This window comes from Cibotium barometz, chromosome 42 (assembly GCF_041138505.1).
Source record: "Cibotium barometz isolate CiBa-2024 chromosome 42, ASM4113850v1, whole genome shotgun sequence".
NCBI classification, from domain to species: Eukaryota; Viridiplantae; Streptophyta; class Polypodiopsida; order Cyatheales; family Cibotiaceae; genus Cibotium; species Cibotium barometz.
This window is the reverse complement of record NC_141087.1, coordinates 6,380,179-6,400,099: the sequence shown is the minus strand read 5'-3', so window position 1 is coordinate 6,400,099 and position 19,921 is coordinate 6,380,179. Positions and strand designations below refer to the sequence as shown.

The 19,921-nt window shown below is 46.6% G+C and overlaps 1 protein-coding gene across 1 annotated transcript in view; it reads left to right on the top strand.

The window, feature by feature from the left end:
* Positions 1 to 996: 996 nt before the first annotated feature.
* LOC147614116 (tail fiber) overlaps positions 997 to 19,921 on the top strand; it is a 40,594-nt gene continuing 21,669 nt past the window's right edge. Inside the window, exons 1-2 of the mRNA XM_086780648.1 lie at positions 997 to 1,227; positions 1,316 to 1,544. Coding sequence (XP_086636774.1) covers positions 1,151 to 1,227; positions 1,316 to 1,544 — 306 coding nt within the window. The 5' untranslated portion in view covers positions 997 to 1,150. The remainder of the gene's footprint in view (positions 1,228 to 1,315; positions 1,545 to 19,921) is intronic.

Here is a 19,921-nt window from a genome sequence, read left to right as displayed (position 1 = left end):
GCGGGGGTGGGGGGGTGGAAGGGATCATAGTGCAGGGAAACGCATATGAGACGGATGCATGTAGTACACCTGCCAATCCTCTCGTGATCTCGTCCAGAGGGCTATGCGGGTCTAAAGCAAACAAGCCATCAGATACTGCGTCTCGGTAAACCCCAACTGTCTCACGTGTAAATTGATATCTCGGGTACCTAGGTAGATGAGTGGCTGGCCCATCTCTCGGGGATCTACCTACTAGTGTGAAACTCAAGTATGCATGATCTGCTATGCCAATGGGCCGACTGAAAATCGTGAAACCCCGCACATCAGGTATCAATGAAGGAGATCCCGTCAAGTAGTCCACTGTGCTAGCTCCCCCTTTAGAGTTCCAGTGTGTGAGAGCATCTGATCCTTGCCATCTCGATAGGCCATTGTATATGACCAACCCATGTGCACTCCCGAGTGTGAGAAAATGCCTGCCATAATCTGTAATCTCCCCCTCATCCTGTGCTGATCTCTGCAACCCTACATCCTCTGCCGTGATCTCCCGGTACATAGCCTCTTGAGTATCATACAGCTCTGTTTGCTTTGTGCCTGTACGTGCATTAAAGTCTCCCAATAGTAATATGTCTCCCATGCTGGCAAACCTCATGATATCATCATATAGTGGCGTATAGGGCGACTCTCCTGATGCTGCAAACCTGGAGTGGGCTGGGGGAAAGTAGCATACTGCCACATATAGCTCACGGAGCCCCCTCTCTGCATATTTGGACCCACATGTACCTCGCATTTGCATCTGACAGAGAGTTTTATATATAGAGAGAGTGTGAGATAGAGAGAGGTATCAACGTTAGTAGAATGCAACACGAGGGCATATACGACCAACGGCGAGACTTGAGAGAGAGTTAGAAAGAGCAGGAGAGAGTTAGAGAAAGAAAGAAGGCCGAAGAGAGAAATTAAAAAAAAGGTATTTTATTTGATTAATGAACCTTTTTTAAAGGGGCAACCTAAAACTAGAGGGGAGAGAGGTATTAACGTCGAGGGCATATACTACCAACGGTCGGGAGAGAGAGAAGCAAGTCGAGACTACGTACATCTTACTTTTCAGTGCAAAGAGAATTCATCTGTTGTTGAAGAACGCATAGCGTAGCAGAACAGGTTCAGATCCTCCATCATGTGGAACGTTTTGATTCCCAAAAGGGCATCCCAAATCTTCTTTCTCATAATTCTTCTGCAGATACCCTTGTTCAGGTGCGCGGATTTTTGTGTACGTGCTCGGTTTTGGTTGTTTTTTCTGAGGTTGCATAGTATCGATGCATCTTTGTGGGGCTTTTGTCAGGGTTCCTTGCAGATCCGGCACCTGCACCTCTCCTCTGCAGATCACTGCCTCCCAGCTGGTGACGAGCAAGGTAGTCCCACATGCAGCGGTGAAGGCAATTCTCTACCCGGGAGCTTGCTTCCAGTCTTTCCTCATCGATTTCACCCTTCCACAGTGGTCCAATCTCTTCCAAAAGTACAACTTGACAGATGTAGCTTCAACCCAGGTCATCGAACTTAACCGTTTGGAGGTAACGCACCGTGCCGCCTCCTTTTTTTGAATCAATCAATTTTTTTGGCTGAAGTTAGGGTTTTAGGCCGCCTGATCAGGCCCTGATGATCACAGTCAAATTGCTAAGTTTGGGGTTTTTGGTTATGTGATTTCTATGATTATAAGAATTAGGTCTTCAATTGGGGTTTTGGGTTGTCTGATTTTCCATGTTATATGACTGATTCAGTGACTTGTTCTCGAACCCTCATGTACGTGCTTGTCAGTGAGATGTACTTTAACCCTCATCATTGCGCATTTGGTCCGACACATTTGCCTGTGATTTGGACATGGGCTTGACACACACTTGGGCTTCCTCAGGCACCCGACCAAATAGTCCAATAAGTGCCGGGTTGGCCAGTACAACATTATACAATTTGTAAAGAGGGTTACATCGACTTGTACCACAGGCATGATGCACACCCAAATGGTGCTTGGTGACTTTCTTGGCCCATTAGAAAAGGTGACTAATTGGCCAGAATGTCCACGTGGCACCCTAGCACAATGGTGCATGTGAAAAAAAGCAAGAGAGCCCTTGAACTAAGGGGGGACTTGCTTGTGAGTTCTCCACATCAAAAGTTGGAATCTCCTTGTTCAAGAGGGTTGAAAGAACTCGGCCAGCTTCCAAGAGCGGGATCTGTACTTGAGTTCATGGAAGAGCGGGATTTTTGTAGCACTTGGATTTTCCTTGAGCTGCGTAAATCAGCTTGGGATTATCATGGCTGATGAAGCACAAACCAATTGTGTGATGGATGAGAATGTTCATCTCAATGACGATCATCAAGATGATGTACGGTTGATGTCCTGGTCACCAAAGTGGACTTCGATGCAAGAATGACCTTGCTTGAGCAATAGATTTTCAAACTTACCAATAGCATTGTTGTTATGCAAGCAACATCGGCGATAGCAGGGGAGCTGGGACATCATTGGTGGCACCTTCTTTTACTCAAGAGCCCTTATACAGGGGGAGCGGAAGTAGAATAGACTCAAGAGACAGTTGACTCCTGGCTTCACATGTGGGTTACACACTTTGAGCTCCATCCCTTCGTTGAGGATAAGAAGATACAGATGGTACAGGGTTTGAATAACCCTTACCTCGTGGATGACGTGGGTAGCTTTTGAGAGAAGAGTTGCTGCAGGCTGAGGACGAGTACGACATATGCCGCGATTTATGATGAGACCGTGGTATGTACCTGAAACACATGAAATTGAATGGCAAGGTGAAAGTTTTGATTCTTACCAATATTTCAGCAATGAACAACTGAAAAGAGCTAGTAATGGGTTGTAAAATAGTTTTCCAACAACTATGGAGTTATGAAAATTGCTCCCCATTAAGAGTAGGACGAAGATAATTGATTGTAGTAGCCTGTAGAGGAGAGCAAGCTATAGCTCCAAGGTTTTTTAGCACTCGAAACAGGTTTTTCCTTCATAAGATATGAGCAAAAACTCTCAAAATTAGTTTTCTTAGCCAAGCAAAAGAGAAATACGTTTTTTTTTTCTAGAGAGAAGAGAGAATATGAAGTGGTGGTAGCATGGGGCGATTTGGTGTGGGAAGCAGTGCCATGTGTCCCCTGAGTCATAAGATGGTTTCCCACACCCAAAACCTAAATTTTGGGGCTTTTGAGTTTTGTTTGTTGGGAGGGTGGACATTTGGTGTCCACCCGAACAAAACTTTGTCCGCCCAAAAATTTATTGTTGTGCAAATTGGCAAGCATTCAATATGAATTAAGGTTTTAAACTAAATACTTACTACTTGCAAAACCCATTAAATGTCCTAGATATAAAATTATCAATAGAAGCATTATGAAACGGAAACAAAGCAATTTGATTCTTTAGTTTTTCCCAAGCTTTGCAAAGCAAACAACTTTTTGGTTCATGTGTCATATTCATGACTATATACATGTGGAGGAACACCATGGAAGGGTAGGTATAGATCCAGATGTATGTTCCAGGCATGGTACATGTGGAAGGACTCCATGGAAGGATTGAGATCCTGGTGTGAGCTCGTGGCATGGTTTGTTACATGTGGAAGGACTCCATGGAAGGATTGAGATCTTGGTGTGAGCTCCTGGCATGATTTGTTACATGTGGAAGAGCTCCATGGAAGGATTGATATCCTGGTGTGAGTTCCTGGCATGGCTCAGTACATGTGGAAGGGCTTCATGGAAGGGTAGATACCTTGGTGAGAGTTCTTGGCATGCTGATGAAGTCTCATGGAAGGGTGGACACCTTGGTCAACATTCTTTATACCTGTATGGGCGGTGCCCGAGACGGGTTCTGTACAAGATGAATAAGTTGGGAGATGGAATCTAGAATATTATGCATAAAGCATTTATGTGTGCTTTGACATGCATGATGACTTGTCTTAGCTGCTTGGACAATGCTTGGTATTTCTGCTTGTGATTGTCCATGGGCTCAGGGATGCCTGGAAAATCCTGTGGGACGCATGTGTGCACACTTGTTTGGGATTGAGGCGGTGGTCTTATGTGTTTTGCGGGTGGTAAGTGGCCTCAAACTCAATTTACAGCGTCCTCAGCCTTGGGAGCATCCACGCCTGACTCATCCAGCCCCTTGGAGCTTCTGTGTTTGCTTCTCCAGCCCCTTGAGAACCTGCTTTTTTGCTTCAGTCAGCCCTAGCAATGCAATGCAGGAGTACAACATCCCTTGTACTCCAACGCAGCAGATTCAGCAGTGCCATACAGCAGTACAGTCCCTACAGACCATAGGCACAGCCTTTCACAGGCCCCAATTCAGCATACCTCTGCGTTTTCTGCATATATCATAGCCGGCCTGTGTCCAGTTCCCTGTAGCCCTGCGTTTACAGTTCTACAGCAGACCAACCTTGCGTTTTCAGTTCTGCAGCAGTCATACAGCAGTGTACCACCTTCTTTGCATCATCCATACATGCTACAGTCATCTGGTGAAGGTAACATATCATTCATAAGCATTTTCAGCATATTTACATAGCTTAGAACAGTCCACCGCAGTCCCTTCTGAGCCTCAGGTGTGCAGCCCTTGCTCATGCCCTTGGGAAGAGTGCATAGGCTCGAGATCAGTTCATCAAGGTGTTTCTACAGCCATGTACAGTTCAGCTAGGCTTCAGATCCTCCGAGATCTTGCGTTTGGCTTATCTACAGTCCACAGTCATTCTCTCTAAAGTAATAAAGCAAATACTATCTCATTATCGGGATAGGGGGCCCTTCAGTGGGTAATTTGGGACCCAATCTGGTGTATAGTTCTCATATATCTCTCTCTCATCTCTTTAAAGTTTGAAGTATTAAAATGGATTGCTAACTCACGAAACTCAGGATACAGAAGACGGTGTGAGCATTTGTGTGATAGGATCCTCCAATACAAAGACTTCCGCTGCATATTACATTGGTATCAAATTCAGCTTGTCCACACACACCGTATCCTAGTGTGGGGGCATCCTTGGATGGTCAAATTGTGTTCCGGCACACGACCACCGACTTCAGCATCATCATGTCTACAGAAGAGAGTACTCATCAGCCAGAAGACATCTCCCCCAAAGGAGACCATGCTCTTCCGCCTACAGCAAACACCATAGCTCTTCTTAGAGCTCAGAACTAGCTGCTCATGGAGCGTCTCCATCCTTGGCAGCAGCAGCACGTCCTCCTCTGCCTCCAGCAGCACCCGACTACATCTCCCTCTTCTTTCAGATGGAACAACAAAGGAGAGAGGATGAGGCCCGAAGGAAAGAAGAAAAAGCAGAAAGACGGGACTATGAGGAAGCCCAACTCAGGATCGACGAAGACCAGCGTCAGGCTGAACTCGCCGCTCGGGAACACCAACGTGAGCTTGATCGAGAACGTATGTTGCTCGAGCACCAACGGGAAAAGGAGGCCATACACTTGAGGTATCAGCAGCTCTCCTCAGTCTCCCCAGTCATAGGTGTCACCAGCCCGTAGTCCACAGCAGCATCAACCACCGTCATTCGTAGTCAACCAAAATTCAGTAAGTATGATGGTAAGTGTGATCATTCATCAGTTAATCAATTTATTCATCACTTTAATGCTCATTTTCCATTAGCTAGGATCACAGACCCACAAGATAAAGTCCACGTAGCGGCTCCCCATCTCATTGGTGAGGCAGTCACTTGGTGGCAACATTGGTCTAGTCTTCATACAGACCAGACCACAGGTGTCATAGCCTTTGACTGGGACATCTTTGTCCATGACCTGAAGACCAGATTTCTCCTGCCCTAGTACATGACCGGTCTGAAAGATGAGTTCTATGGACTCAGACAGAACGGATCCCCAGTGCTTCAGTTTTCTAGAAAGGTTATTACTTTAGCACAGCAGTTAGGGCTATCTGCGCAGGCCAAGATGGAGCAATTCATTCGTGGACATTCGGTTCACAGTTCATAACTTTGAACCAAGTACATATGACCGGGCTCTGACTCTCGCTCAGAATGAAGAAATGAAGATGAACGGAGGCAAGCCCAAGCAGTCATCACAGTCCAGCACCAAACCCCAACAGGGGAAGGGTAATTCGTCTTCTAAAGACACTAAGACAGACAACAGTCCTAGCTCTAGTTCAGGAGGTAAGAAATCCAAGCCTAAGAAAACCCTTGAGGAAAAGGCTCAAGCAGGCATTACTGGAGGTCATCTTCCTCCAGAGGAGCAAAGACAGTATCAGTCAGAAAACCGATGTTTTTTTTGTCATACCATTGGGCATGGTAAGAAGGATTGTCCAAAAAGGCAAGTGGAGCAAGCCTTAAAAGACGCTTCTGCCACAGTTGCCGCAGTATCCCCCGCTCCTCTAGACCCGCCTTCTACCACCAATGCGGTTAGATCTTACCTTCTATGCATCCCATGCCATCCGTGGTACTTGATGCTAAGCAGGAGGGTGAGGCAACAACCACACAGAAAAGCCTGATCCGAGCTTATGGCTCTGCCAAGGGCCGACAGTTCGTAATCCTTTTTGACATGGGCACTTCTGAGGACGCCATCTCTCCCCAGTTGGCTACCAACATGAGCTGTACCTTAATGCCCTATTATTTGGATGTAGACGGGTTTACACCTGGTCTCCGCACCCACATATCTCAAAGGGCACGGTAGTTTTCTTTTCAAGTTCAAAAGGCCTCATTCCAGCGAGATTTCATTGTCTCTCCTCTTTTGGGATGTGACATGATCTTAGGAATCCAGTGGTTTCATCAGTATGAACCTATTCCCAATTGGAGGCAGGACACCTTTATCATCTCTAAAGGTTTTCCTGAGCCTGTCATGATTCGGGGGGATAGAAGCATTCTTGGCGTTCCTATGATTTCTCATCTCCAGGCCCGACGAGCTATGTGCAAGGGAGCAGAAGGAGCATTAATTTATGCTCAGACAGCTTCTATCTCATCGATAACCGTTGTCTCATCATCTTCAATCCCTCAGTTGGCAGATCTCCTTTCTCATTCAGACATTTTGAAGGATGATCTCCTACCCATTATCCCACAGTTAGGAGAACCTCCTAGCAAGTTTCCCTCTTGTCTTTCCAAAACTTTCAAGGGCAGGCTAGAACAGTAGTTAGTTTGCAAACATACCAAGCACTTAAGTGGCTCCCGACGATGCCAAGTGCCCAGTGGAGTGCTCAGCACACTAGACAGGGTCAGCTCTTCCACCAGGTTGGAGGAATGATTAAGTACATCCTTGGTCAGCATAACCCAGTTGTAGATGTTCTTAATAGAAAGACCAGCATCCAGACCAGTCAGGAGTCTACCATTCTCAACATCTCTGGAAAAGACTTAGAAGATCAGTATGTCGATTCCGCAGAGTTTGGTACTCAAACCAGTTTGGCCCTCAATTTTGAGCTTGGCCTTTATTCAGTTCAAAGACAGGTAAATAAGTTTAGACGAGATATCCACTTCAAGAAAGGGGATTGAGTCTATTTGTGTATCATGAAGCAGAGATTGAAACAAGTGGGCAAACGTTGTCCCAAGCTTTCATTCCGTAGTTTTGGCCCTTTTCCAATAGTTAAGAAGTTAAGTGATGTCTCCATGAAGTTAAAGTTGCCTACCAGTTGGACAATGCATGATGTTTTCCATGTTTCTTGGCTAAAACCATATGTTGGTCCAGAAGTGTTTGATGTTTCAGATGAACAGCAGCCAGACGTGGTAGACGAAGCAGAAGTTATTGAGCCCGAGCAGATCCTTCTTCATCGATGGAAGCATGGTTTCTGTCGACGGATACGTCAGTTCTATACGAAATTCCGAGATCGAGGTACCCACGAAGCCGTATGGCTAGACGAGGAGTTCTTCCAGGAGTACCCCCAGTTGTTGGCGGACTACTTGGAAGCCATGAACCTGCCGCCAAGCTAAGCAGGAGGGAATGTCACATGCACTCTACACTCAGTGCATGGTGACAAACTGGCTCATCATCAGCAGCGCAACATTTGTACATTATTAGAACCCAGTAGGATGATATTTGTCATACGCCGTGACCCCAATGTACATCCTCAGTCCACGATAAGTCAGGCACGAGCTACGTAGGTCATTCCTCAGCCTTAGCGGGTCGGTCAGTCAGTTAGTCAAGTCCCTTAACCCACTTGGAGAGAATCATTCATGCATGTAGAGTCAGTAGAAGCCTTAGGGTTTGCATCAGAAAGCACTCTGCATCTTGCATAATATGCATTCATATGCTTGTGCATCATTTAGAACATCCCAGAAGCCTTAGGGAATTTACTAGGATTTATCTGGTATTTTTTCCATATTTTATGGTATTTATTTAGCATTTAATGTCGTTTATAAACATAAAGTTTATTAAATAAATGACCAGCCAACTAGTTAGTATAAATAGGCTTGTATAGGGCTTAGACACTCATTCAAGTCTTCAGAAGCCAGGTGCCCTTCGTCCTCAGCCCTGGGAGCATCCATGCCCGTAGCCATAGACTCATCCAGCCCCTTGGAGCTTCTGCGTTTGCTTCTCCAGCCCCTTGAGAACTTGCGTTTCTACTTCAGTCAGCCCTAGCAGTCCAACGTAGCAGTACATCATCCCTTGTACTCCAACGCAGCAGATTCAGCAGTGCCATACAGAAGTACAGTCCCTACAGACCATAGGCGCAGCCTTTCAGTACTTCCACAGGCCCCAATTCAGCATACCTCTGCGTTTTCTGCATATGTCATAGCCGGCCTGTGTCCAGTTCCCTGCAGCCCTGCGTTTACAGTTCTACAGCAGAGAGCAACCTTGCATTTTCAGTTCTACAGTAGTCATACTGCAGTGTACCACCTTCTTTGCATCATCCATACATGCTACAGTCATCTGGTGAAGGTAACATATCATTCATAAGCATTTTCAGCATATTTACATAGCTTAGAACAGTCCACCGCAGTCCCTTCTCAGCCTCAGGTGTGCAGCCCTTCCTCATGCCCTTGGGAAGAGTGCATAGGCTCGAGATCAATTCATCGAGGTGTTTCTACAGCCGTGTACAGTTCAGCCAGGCTCCAGACCCTCCGAGATCTTGCGTTTGGCTTATCTACAGTCCACAGTCATTCTCTCTAAAGTAATAAAGCAAATACTATCTTGTTATCGGGATAGGGGGCCCTTCAGTGGGTAATTGGGGACCCAATCTGGTGTACAGTTCTCATATCTCTCTCTCTCATCTCTTTAAAGTTTGAAGTATTAAAATGGATTGCTAAACTCACGAAACTCAGGATACAGAAGACGGCGTGAGCATTTGTGTGACAGGATCCTCCAATACAAAGACTTTCGCTGCATATTACAGAAGCCAAAAGCAGCTAGGCGCCCCCTTTCCAACTGTTTTTGGAGTGGAACACTCTAGGGTTGGAGGATAGGTGTCAGTTTGGCATGCACAACAGCTCTACAGGGTTGCTTGACTCCGTCCAGGGCTGATATATAGCTGATTGCTTGCCTCCATAGCTGCTATAGATAGAAGTGATTCTTCTCTCTCTCGCTTCCGTATTTGTGACATCATGTACCGTATTCCCATGCACATCTGGAATCACTTTTACACTGGGTTTAGCTTCTTGTACTTTAGTTTTCTTGGGGTTTTCGGGGCACTGACTCTTCATGTGGTCTTTACTACTGCGAATAAAACGTTGTCCTTGCTCTATGTATTCCTCATATTGCTGTTTTGACATCTTCGAACACTCTATTTACCCCCGGCTTCTTCCTCGAGCCTTCCTTTGTATCCTGGCCCTCTTTGGGCACACTTTTAGGTGGTTGTCCACCCTTTTTCTGCTCAAAACCATTTTTCCTTGTGTGAGCTGAATTCTTGCTTTATAGGCGCCCCCTTTACATGCAACTCCTCAGAAATAGTGGCCAAGTAATCAGCTTTTGTAAAGTTTGGTTTGGGTACACCGCCAAGCTTTTTTGAATGATTCTCTACAAGAATTCCTCTTCTATCTTTGGCGGTGCATTTGCCCTATCAACTACTTATTTGCTGTACTAATTATTTCTATTTGCTACTTCCCCTAGTGCTAGGCTTCATTATGGCTGAGTTTGCCCTGCATCTCCGGAGGTTTGACAAAACTCAGTACGAAGGCCTTTGTGTGAATACGTGCTCTTATGTGTGTGTGTGTGTGTGTGTGTGTGTGTGTGGAGTGCGTGTGTGAGAGCATATCTTGATACAGAGTTCTACACCCGCTATTGGGCACTGATGACGTTAGTGGGGATGTCGTAGTATCTACTCCATACTATGCATAATGGAGTTGATCAGTTTTATGATCAGTTTCTACATCCGAATTTCAAGAACGATGTTCACAAAGAGTGGGACTGGCTAACTCAGGATGAGGGAGAATCTATCTCTTCCTATCTCCTAAAGTTTTGGAAGGTTCTCCTCAAGGTAACTCCTTTTATATATATACCTAGATGAATCCAGGAACATGCCCAAATTCACCTTTTAGGAATGTGCATGTTATATACTCATGGTAGTCGACCCACAAGACTATATAACTAATTTTGAATTTGAAGTTCTCCCAAGTTGGGGCAATCGTACGATCAAGCAGCTTAGCCATCCACCAATAACTAGCGGTGTCCTTGAGATGCATACCCACATGTTGGAGCATAGACTTCTCTGAAAAATCTCCATTGCAAAACGCAATCTCAAACTATCTAATGAAAGAAGACGTATCCATCTTACCATTTAAATTCTCGAAATTGACATCCTTGTCGCCTGACTTGAACTCACGGGTTTTGTTGTTATGATTGGATTCTTTGGGATCATCTGGACCCCCTTCATGTTTATGGCGACATGGAGAAGGTTCACGGGTCCTTTTTCTATGACGAGTCTTCCTCTGTTCATCATCTTCTCTTGCATGTCCACAACGATGTGAAGAAGAATCATGACCTCTCTCCTTGTGCTCGGATCTTACACTTCAAAATGACCGCTATGCTCAATCCGTGAGGATAATTGGGGAACATGTCGAGAATGGGTGGAAGACTCTTGTTACTCTCTCTCTCTCGTGCCCTTCGCATCATCTGCAACACCTGCATCTACAGGGTTGCCTCGGGAATGCCCGCTTACCTTCTTCATCAGAAGCCACATCATTCTTACTCTTGAAGTATGCAACTGCCAGCTTATTGGGATTGTCTATTCCCATCTCTTTAGCAGTAGTCTCAATCATAGGTCCAGCAATGGTGCTATGGGCTTTTGCAACCATCACTTTTGTACATCTGGATCATCCCTGAGAGCACGGAGCTCTGAAAGCTCCCTCATCATGGCATCTCTGTCAGTATGCATCTCAACTGCTGGTACCCTTGTATGCTCAGGTTCCCGACGGTCTCTCTTAATAGTGTCTTCCACACTCTATGCCGAGTGGCTAGTCATGATGCTAAAATCAGGCTACAGGTAAGAAAAATTCCGCACCCTTAACCGTTCTCCCCAAAAAGGAAGCCGAGCTCTGATACAATGTAACAGAAGGGCAGTGTGATTCAACTACATTTAATCATGATTAAGCATAAACCACGACATAATTCAGCCAAGAGAAGGAAGAGAGAGAGAGAGAGAGATCTTGCACAGTACACCACACTAGGGGCCGAAAGATGCCCCCCTCCCCCCCCCAAAAAAAAAACCCCCTTTTAGGTTAGATTACCAAAAAGGAGTTTGCGTCAGATACAAACTTGTGGGTGCCCGGGATTCACCACCGGTCTGCACCTAATTCTTCCTGATACAAAGATGAATACAAGGAAACAATACCCCATGAATCTCACGGTTGACCTGCCACGGGATCGTTACTCGTACAAGCCCAAGGCCCCGCTTGTGCACAAGTCCTAGCCTGAAAAGACTTGCGGTTGCTAAAGCCTACCAACTTTTCGCGACAGATTCACTTGGAATCACCTGTATCCTACAGATACAGCAGTTTCCAATGACTTGCTGTCTGTAGACAATGTGGAAAACAAGTCGACCAGCGGTGTTCACAAGTGCTCTGCCTTGTATGGCTGAAACGGTCCCGGAAGTGCTGAGAAAACAGTCCTGGACAGCTCCTTAATATCTGCACAAACACTCCAGAAGCATGTAGTGAAAACGTTTTTGCCTTTGGCAACCCCTGGGGTTGTCAATCAGCCCTGAGTCAGGCCTGAACCCCAGCGACCAGCCCTCAGCCCTCTCCCTTGAAGATTTGTGCTAGCTTTTCTTGCTTCAAAAGTTGGTCTACATGCATATTTATCAGTGCCCATCACAAATAGCAGTAAGTGTGCTTTTTCTCATGCAAAAAGGGCCTATTTGATGCATGCCCTCCAAGTGTTCGATGCCCATATAATAACTGGCCACGGTTTTAAAATATTGCCCGGTCCATGTTTATAAAGTATCCGGCCTTCTTTAAGTGATTGTGTACACCTGCAAAACCCATACCGCCACCTGTTAATCCCAAATAGGTATGCACAAACCCGTCCACAGGGGTGCCCGGGCGTCCGCGACCCTATGGACAAAAGACAGGCAGTAAACGGCATTTTGTCCAGCCCTAAAAAGGGGATTTTACTGGATTTATTAGGTTTTATTGTTGTTTTTTGGGTCTTGCTGCTGGCCGACTGTCCCTTGCACTGGGCCGACCAGCAGCCCACATACTATATATAGCATAGCCTCATCATTTAGCATTTGTACTACTCCATTGACCATATCAGGTACCATGTGATTATCTGCTGCTGCTGTTGCTGCCGGCGCCTGCACATCATCTGCTTCATCATCATCGGCTATCAGCTCCAGCACATCAGTGTTTCACATCATCTCATGGGATAGCAGCCCTCTCTGCTACATAGAGCATACCATCATTTCATATCAGTTCATGGGACAGCAGCCCTCTCTGCTACATAGAGCATACCATTGTTTTACATCAGCTCATGGGACAGCAGCCCTCTGTGCTACACTTCAGCACATCATTGTTTTATCTTCAGTTCACTCTTTGGGACAGCAGCCCACTCTCTACTACGGTACAACACATCAGCGTTTTATCATTTATCATCAGTACACAGCCCACTCTCTGCTACAGCACATTTTCTTCTACAGTTTACCTTGGGATAGCAGCCCTCTCTGCTCACCATCTCACATCATCGGGACGGCAGCCCTCTCTGCTTATCTTCACCATCGACACCACTCGGGATGGCAGTCGTCTTTGCTCCTCACCACCCCTCAGGTATTGCAGCACCCTTGTCACCAGAGCTTGCACCACTCAGGACGGCAGCCCTCTCTGGTCTTCATCACCGTTCAGGTACCGTAGCACCCTTGTCACTAGAGTGTGCATCATCATTTGCATCATCACTTCACCTTCCGTTGCCCACTGTGTGAAAATGGCATTTTATCCAGCCCTAAAAAGGGGATTTTTTTTGGGATTTATTAGGTTTTATTTATGTTTTTTAGGTCTTGCTGCTGGCCGACTGCCCTTTTGCTGGGCCGACTAGCAGCCCCCCTTGACTATATATAGCACTGCCTCTTCATTGAGTTTTTTGTACCACTTCATAGACATATCCGGTACCACATCATCTATCTGCTGTTGCTACTGCCAGTGCCTACCCTACATGAGCACATCTTCTTCGTTGACAGCATATCTGCAGCGTTTTCCTTCAGCAGCATACCTTGGGATTTGCTACATATCATCAGCGTTTCATATCAGTTCATGGGACATCAGCCCTCTCTGCTACAATAGAGCATACCATCGTTATACCTCAGCTTATGGGACAACAACCCTCTCTGCTACACACAGCACATCAGTGTTTTTATCTTCAATTTATGGGACAGCAGCCCTCTTTGCTACACACAGCACATCAACGTTTTTATCTTCAGTTCATGGGACAGCAGCCCACTCTTTGCTACACAGTGCAGCACCTTAGCGTTTTATCATCAGTACACCACTTGGGACAACAGCCCACTCTCTGCTCACCATCTCACACCACTCGGGATTGCAGCCCTCTCTGCTCCTCTCCATCCCTCAGGTATTGTAGCACCCTTGTCACCAAAGCTTGCACCACTTCCACCACTCGGGACGGCAGCCCTCTCTGCTCCTCACCACCCCTCAGGTATTGCAGCACCCTTGTCACCAGAGCTTGCACCACTCGGGACGGCAACCCTCTATGCTCTTCATCATCATTAAGGTACCGCAGTACCCTTGTCACCAAAGTTTGCATCATCATTGACATCATCATGACTTCAGCTTCCGCTGCCCACTACCAGCTCGAAGTGCCTCTGCATCCATCGGCGTGAGCGTTCAACACCGACTACCACCTTGGAGTGCCTCTGCATCCACTGACGCGAGCCTTCGACACCGACCACGTCACGGAGTGCCTTTGCCTCACATCGATGCGAGCCTTCAGCTCCGACATCCTCTTTGCCTTTGCACTGGTCTACTACTCAGAGTCACCTCACATCAAAGGGCTCTTGTACATATGTTCACTCACCATTATATATAGACCGGGCTTCAGCTCCGACATCCTCTTTGCTTCTGCATTGGTCTACTACTCAGAGTCACCTCACATAAACAAGGGCTCTTGTACATATGTTCACTCACCATTATATATAGACTCACTCACCTATTTCATGCTATGGTGTTTTGCTCTAATCTCTCGTACATCTTGTCCTTTCGTCCTGTTGTCCTCACACCCACTACCACCTTGGAGTGCATCTGCATCCACCGACGTGAGCCTTTGACACCGACCACCTCACGGAGTGCCTTTGCCTCACATCGACGTGAGCCTTCCTCATCGACCGTGCTTCAGTTTGACATGGCTTTGCTTTTGCACCGGTCCCTTCCTCATCGACCGTGCTTCAGCTTTGACATGGCTTTGCTTTTGCACCGGTCTTCTTCACAGAGTCTCCTCACATCAGAGGACCTCTTGTACATGTTTTCACTTGCCATCATATATACACTCACTCACCCATTTCATGTTGTGTTGTTTTGCTTTGATCTCTCGTACATCTGGTCCTTTCGTCCTTTTTCCCTCACGTGGCATCAAAGCTATCGTGAGCAAAGGGATTGAAGACCCCGAGAGCACATAGTCTACCCGCACTCTCGGAGGACCAATTTTTCTCACCAGAAGTTGATTCTCCAAAATCTGATGTGGACCACATAGGGAATGGGACTTCTTACTTAGAGGAGAGCCCTGTTCAAGATCTTACTTTGGGAGACCATCAACCCATCTACATTAACTAAACTTCATTACCTTTGCCATCACGATCTCCCTCTCTGACTTTATCAGACTTTGAGATTTTGCTTCCAGAGGGGGATACATTCCTTCTGCCAGAGTCTTAGTGTGGACCCTTGGCATCCTTCATTTTTTCTCATCTCCTCTCATGGTCCCCTTTTGGCCCAAGAGGGGGTGTGTGAAAATGGCATTTTGTCGAGCCCTAAAAAGGGGATTTTACTAGATTTTTTAGGTTTGTTGTTTTTTGGGTCTTGTTGCTGGCCAACTGTCCCTTGCACTGGGCCAACCAGCAGCCCACATACTATATATAGTATAGCCTCATCATTTAGCACTTGTACCACTCCATTGACCATATCAGGTACCATGTGATCATCTGCTGCTGCTGTCGGCGATTGCACATCACCTGCTTCATCATCATAGATTGTCAGCTCTAGCACATCAGTGTTTCACATCATCCCATGGGATAGCAGCCCTCTCTGCTACATAGAGGATACTATCGTTTCATATCAGTTCATGGGACAACAGCCCTCTTTGCTACATAGAGCATACCATTGTTTTACATCAGCTTATGGGACAGCAGTCCTCTTTGCTACACTTTAGCACATCACCGTTTTATCTTCAGTTCACTCTTTGGGACAGCAGCCCACACTCTGCTATTGTACAACACATCATTGTTTTATCATCAGTACACATCTTGGGACAGCAGCCCACGCTCTGCTACAGCACATCATCATTTTTCTTTTATAGTTTACCTCGGGATAGCAGCCCTCTCTGCTCACTATCTCACATCATCACGACGACAGCCCTCTTTGCTTATCTTCACCATCGACACCACTCGGGACGGCAGCCGTCTCTGCTCCTCACCACTCCTCAGGTATTGCAGCACCCTTGTCACTAGAGCTTGCACCACTCGGGACAGTAGCCCTCTCTGCTCTTCATCACCATTCAGGTACTGCAGCACCCTTGTCACCAGAGTCTGCATCATCATCACTTCACCTTCCGCTGCTCACTACCACCTCGGAGTGCATCTGCATCCACCGACGCGAGCCTTTGACACCGACCACCTCACGGAGTGCCTTTGCCTCACATCGACGCGAGCCTTTGCCATCGACTGTGCTTTAGCTCTCTGACATCGTCTTTGCTTCTGCACCGGTCTTCTTCACAGAGTCTCCTCACATCAGAGGACCTCTTGTACATGTTTTCATATATATACTCACTCTCCCATTTCATGCTGTGATGTTTTGCTCTGATCTCTCGTACATCTAGTCCTTTAGTCCTTTTGCATCACCGTAAACCCAAGTACTTTCCAGGCAGTAATACAAGTCAAACAAATATTGAAGTTCAAACATGCACATGAATTCTAGAAGAATCACCCATCTGCTATATTTGTATCTCAAAAATTATATACAGATGCCAGAGTTCCTTGTAGGCACGTCATGTACAAAAATAGATCCTGGCACCAAGGGTAGCTAGTCTCTAGAGATATACATGCCAAAAAGTACGTTTTGCCATGTCCTTGGTGTCATGTGCACAGTGTGTATCTACCGTATGCTACACACACAAGACTAGCTTCGAGGTTTGGGGAAGCTTGGAGATAGGCAGGCTGATTGGCGAGCTGAGTTAGGGATAGACTAACGGGCAGGCACCCAAGTATGGACGGGCGGGCGCCCAAGTGTGGACGCCCGAGGAGCGGCCAAGAGCCTATAAAAGGGTGGCCAAGGTTAGTCATTAGTTCATAGAGTCTCGCATGTCTTTGTGAGAGCTCTATGGTCAGGAGCCTGGATCTAGTGCAGACGTGCACCTGCTTTATGCAACCGAGGCCGGTAGCAGTCTCAAGGCCCGTGAGGGTAGCTTCGTGGCGGTATGGGACGTCACGAGGTAGAGATTGGTCGGTACGTCCATCTAGTTAGCTCAGCTCGTGGCTCGGTGGGGACAGCCAAGACTTGTGGGCTTGCCTACGGCTGTCAAGGTTGGGAGGTGAGTCAGGCTTGCACCCCCTTCATGTTTGTTTGGTTTGTTTGCAGGTTTCGAGTCTTGTATCAGGAGCGTTCTACGGGGTGTCCCTATGGGTATTCTTGTTCTATGTGTGTTTTTTTGCTCCTTATGCTTTTGGGGAAGCCTATAAATTCCCCTTAAGGAGGCTTGTTGCTACACATCTCTCAAGCTCTCTAGTACTCTTCTTTGTGCAAGATCAAACTTTTCTCTCATCTTGCCATCTTCAAGATGTCGACCCAAGAATCCGATGTTGGGGTAAAGGCGTTATGCCCACCCTTATAGTGTGTACAAGCCCATAAGTTATAGTACATAGTACACTTAGTACTTTTAATGTACTAAGTGCACTATGTGTACTAGTGCAATATACATGTGTGATAGGGGAGTCACACACTCATGCCTCATGAGTTGACTTATCCCCACAACTCTCTCTCTCTCTCTCTCCCTTGTTCTCTCTGTGTATGTCTCCCACACATGAATTAACCTAACCCTAATTCCTGTTTCTCTCACACAACTGGTATCAGAGCTTCAGTTCCTTCGAGGAGAAAGAAGTGGGATTTTCTTCAGGTGTTGCTGAGGACAAGGCAGCTGCAATTGCTGACAGTCGTCCCCTTCTTGTGCTGGTTGGTGCGCGGTGGTCGAAACCCAGTCTCGAGGCCCCCTTCAATGGACACAGTGAAGTCATGGTCCAAACCAAGCTATCGCCTAGCAGAAAAATAAACGGAAGAGCCTTGACCTCCTTGTGCAGCAGCTTAGCCCCCAAGCTATCGCCTACAGCAGACGCTTGGTCACAAGCGGTGAACGTAGCAGCGCACGGGGTGTAGACTGGCGCTAGGCGAAGCATGCGAATACGTCAACAAGGCGAACACAGGCTGCGTACCAGAACCAGGCAACTGAGCGTGGAGCGAACACAGGCGAAGGCACACAACTGGTAGGCGTCGAAGGCTTTAATCGTCAGCTGGCTACCTGCACTAGGCGTCAATACAACAAGCGACGTGTCCACGTCACCCAAGGTGCAGTCCGACAAGGCCCGCCTCAACGTCACCAGGCGGCCTATGTCGTGAAGCTGGCAGAAGAGGGTGGTAGCCACGGCGCCTCTCATAGCCACGCCCAAGAAGAGCAACACGTCGCCTGCTGAGGAAAGCTACGCTGCCCAGCCATCCGTACAGCTGCAGGTGCATCAACAATACCTTCAACATACACACAGTCAGTGTGTACAGCAGCATCAACAGCAAAATCGACGCCCTCCTTTCCTGCAACAAAAATCAGAAATTACAAGGTATTTGCCTCAATTTTTTTTTGGGGATTTGCAATTGAGCAAGTACAATCATCAATTGAGTAGGTACAGGTGCCGAATTGCTCAATTTTTGAGCAAAATTGGCAAAATTGAGTGACATTGGTCACAATCAGGATCAATTTGCAGGAAATTGGTCACAATCAGGATCAATTTGCAGGAAATTGGATGTCGAAATTTGGGGCTTTTGATGTAATTGTGCAATTAAGCACTCATACATGCTGTATGATGTGAGAAATCGCACATTTGGGCAAAATTGCATCAAATTGCAGTGCAAATCAAGGGGCTTTTGTGCCGATTTGGTTGATTTGCATGCAGGCAATCGTATTTGATGCTGTGGATAATGTGTTGATGCCTTACAAGCACTCAATGTGCTTGTAAATCAAGGGGCTTTCATGTATCGGATGTATATGTGGCCAGGGGGAAGCATCGCGAAGACTCTGGATGCCTTCATGTGCGTCAATGTACCATGTATGATCAGAAATTGATCCTAAATCAAGGGGCTTTTCAAGTTCGTATGCTTGTTGAGCTTGGCAAAGCAGCAGGCAAGACATTTATGCCCTGAATCCTCAAAAATCAGCTTGCAGTCAAGGGGCTTTTGCCCAATTTCTGTTCGGGACTGTTGTATGCTGTTACGGGACTGTAAAAGTCTGATTTTCACTCATTTGGACAGCTAGGAGAGCATTTATTGCTATTGTACCTGCTGGTACAGATTTGGCACAGCTTTGTGCAAGTTTTGGCATGTGGCTGTACACTGTTTTGAGTGACCAAAAGGTTCAATTTCAGCTGCTGTACTTGCCGGTACAGGTTTGGTACATCATTGGTGAGCACTTGGTACTGCTTTACAGTACTTTGGAAGGGCAACAGAGCACATTTAAGGTGCTGTCCAAAATCTGCAGCAACCAGATTTTGGTGATTTCATCACATAAAGTGGGAGAAAAGTTGCATTCTTGCTTCCGCAGTGGGAGATAAAGCTTGGGAGAACAACTGTGAGCACTTTGTGTGCTTTTGGTGCAGTGTTTGCACATTTTGCAGGGAGTCAGGCATTGACAGGTTGCATATTGCTATGGCAACCACAGGTGAGAGCTCTTCATTGCTTCACATCAAGAAGCTTGAAGGCTCACATCACTATGATATTTGGCAAACCCAGTGCTATAATGTGTTGCTCCAGAAAAAGCAGCACAAGCCTATCAAAGAAAGGGGTGTAAAGCCCGCTTCTCTTACTGCTGAAGAGTGGGAAGATATGGATGAGCTGGCAAGATCTACTATCATGTTGTCTGTGTCAGACTCTGTACTTTTCAGCATTCGTGAAGAGAAGACAGCTTGGGGAATGTGGCAGAGATTGCAAGACTTGTATGCCCAACAAAGTGCCTCAAGCAAAGTGTATTGGTTGAAGAAACTCATAGGTCTTCAGATGAAGGAAGGGGCGTCTATGACAGCCCATCTAAATAGTGAGGATGAGGTCCTATTTACGTCTTC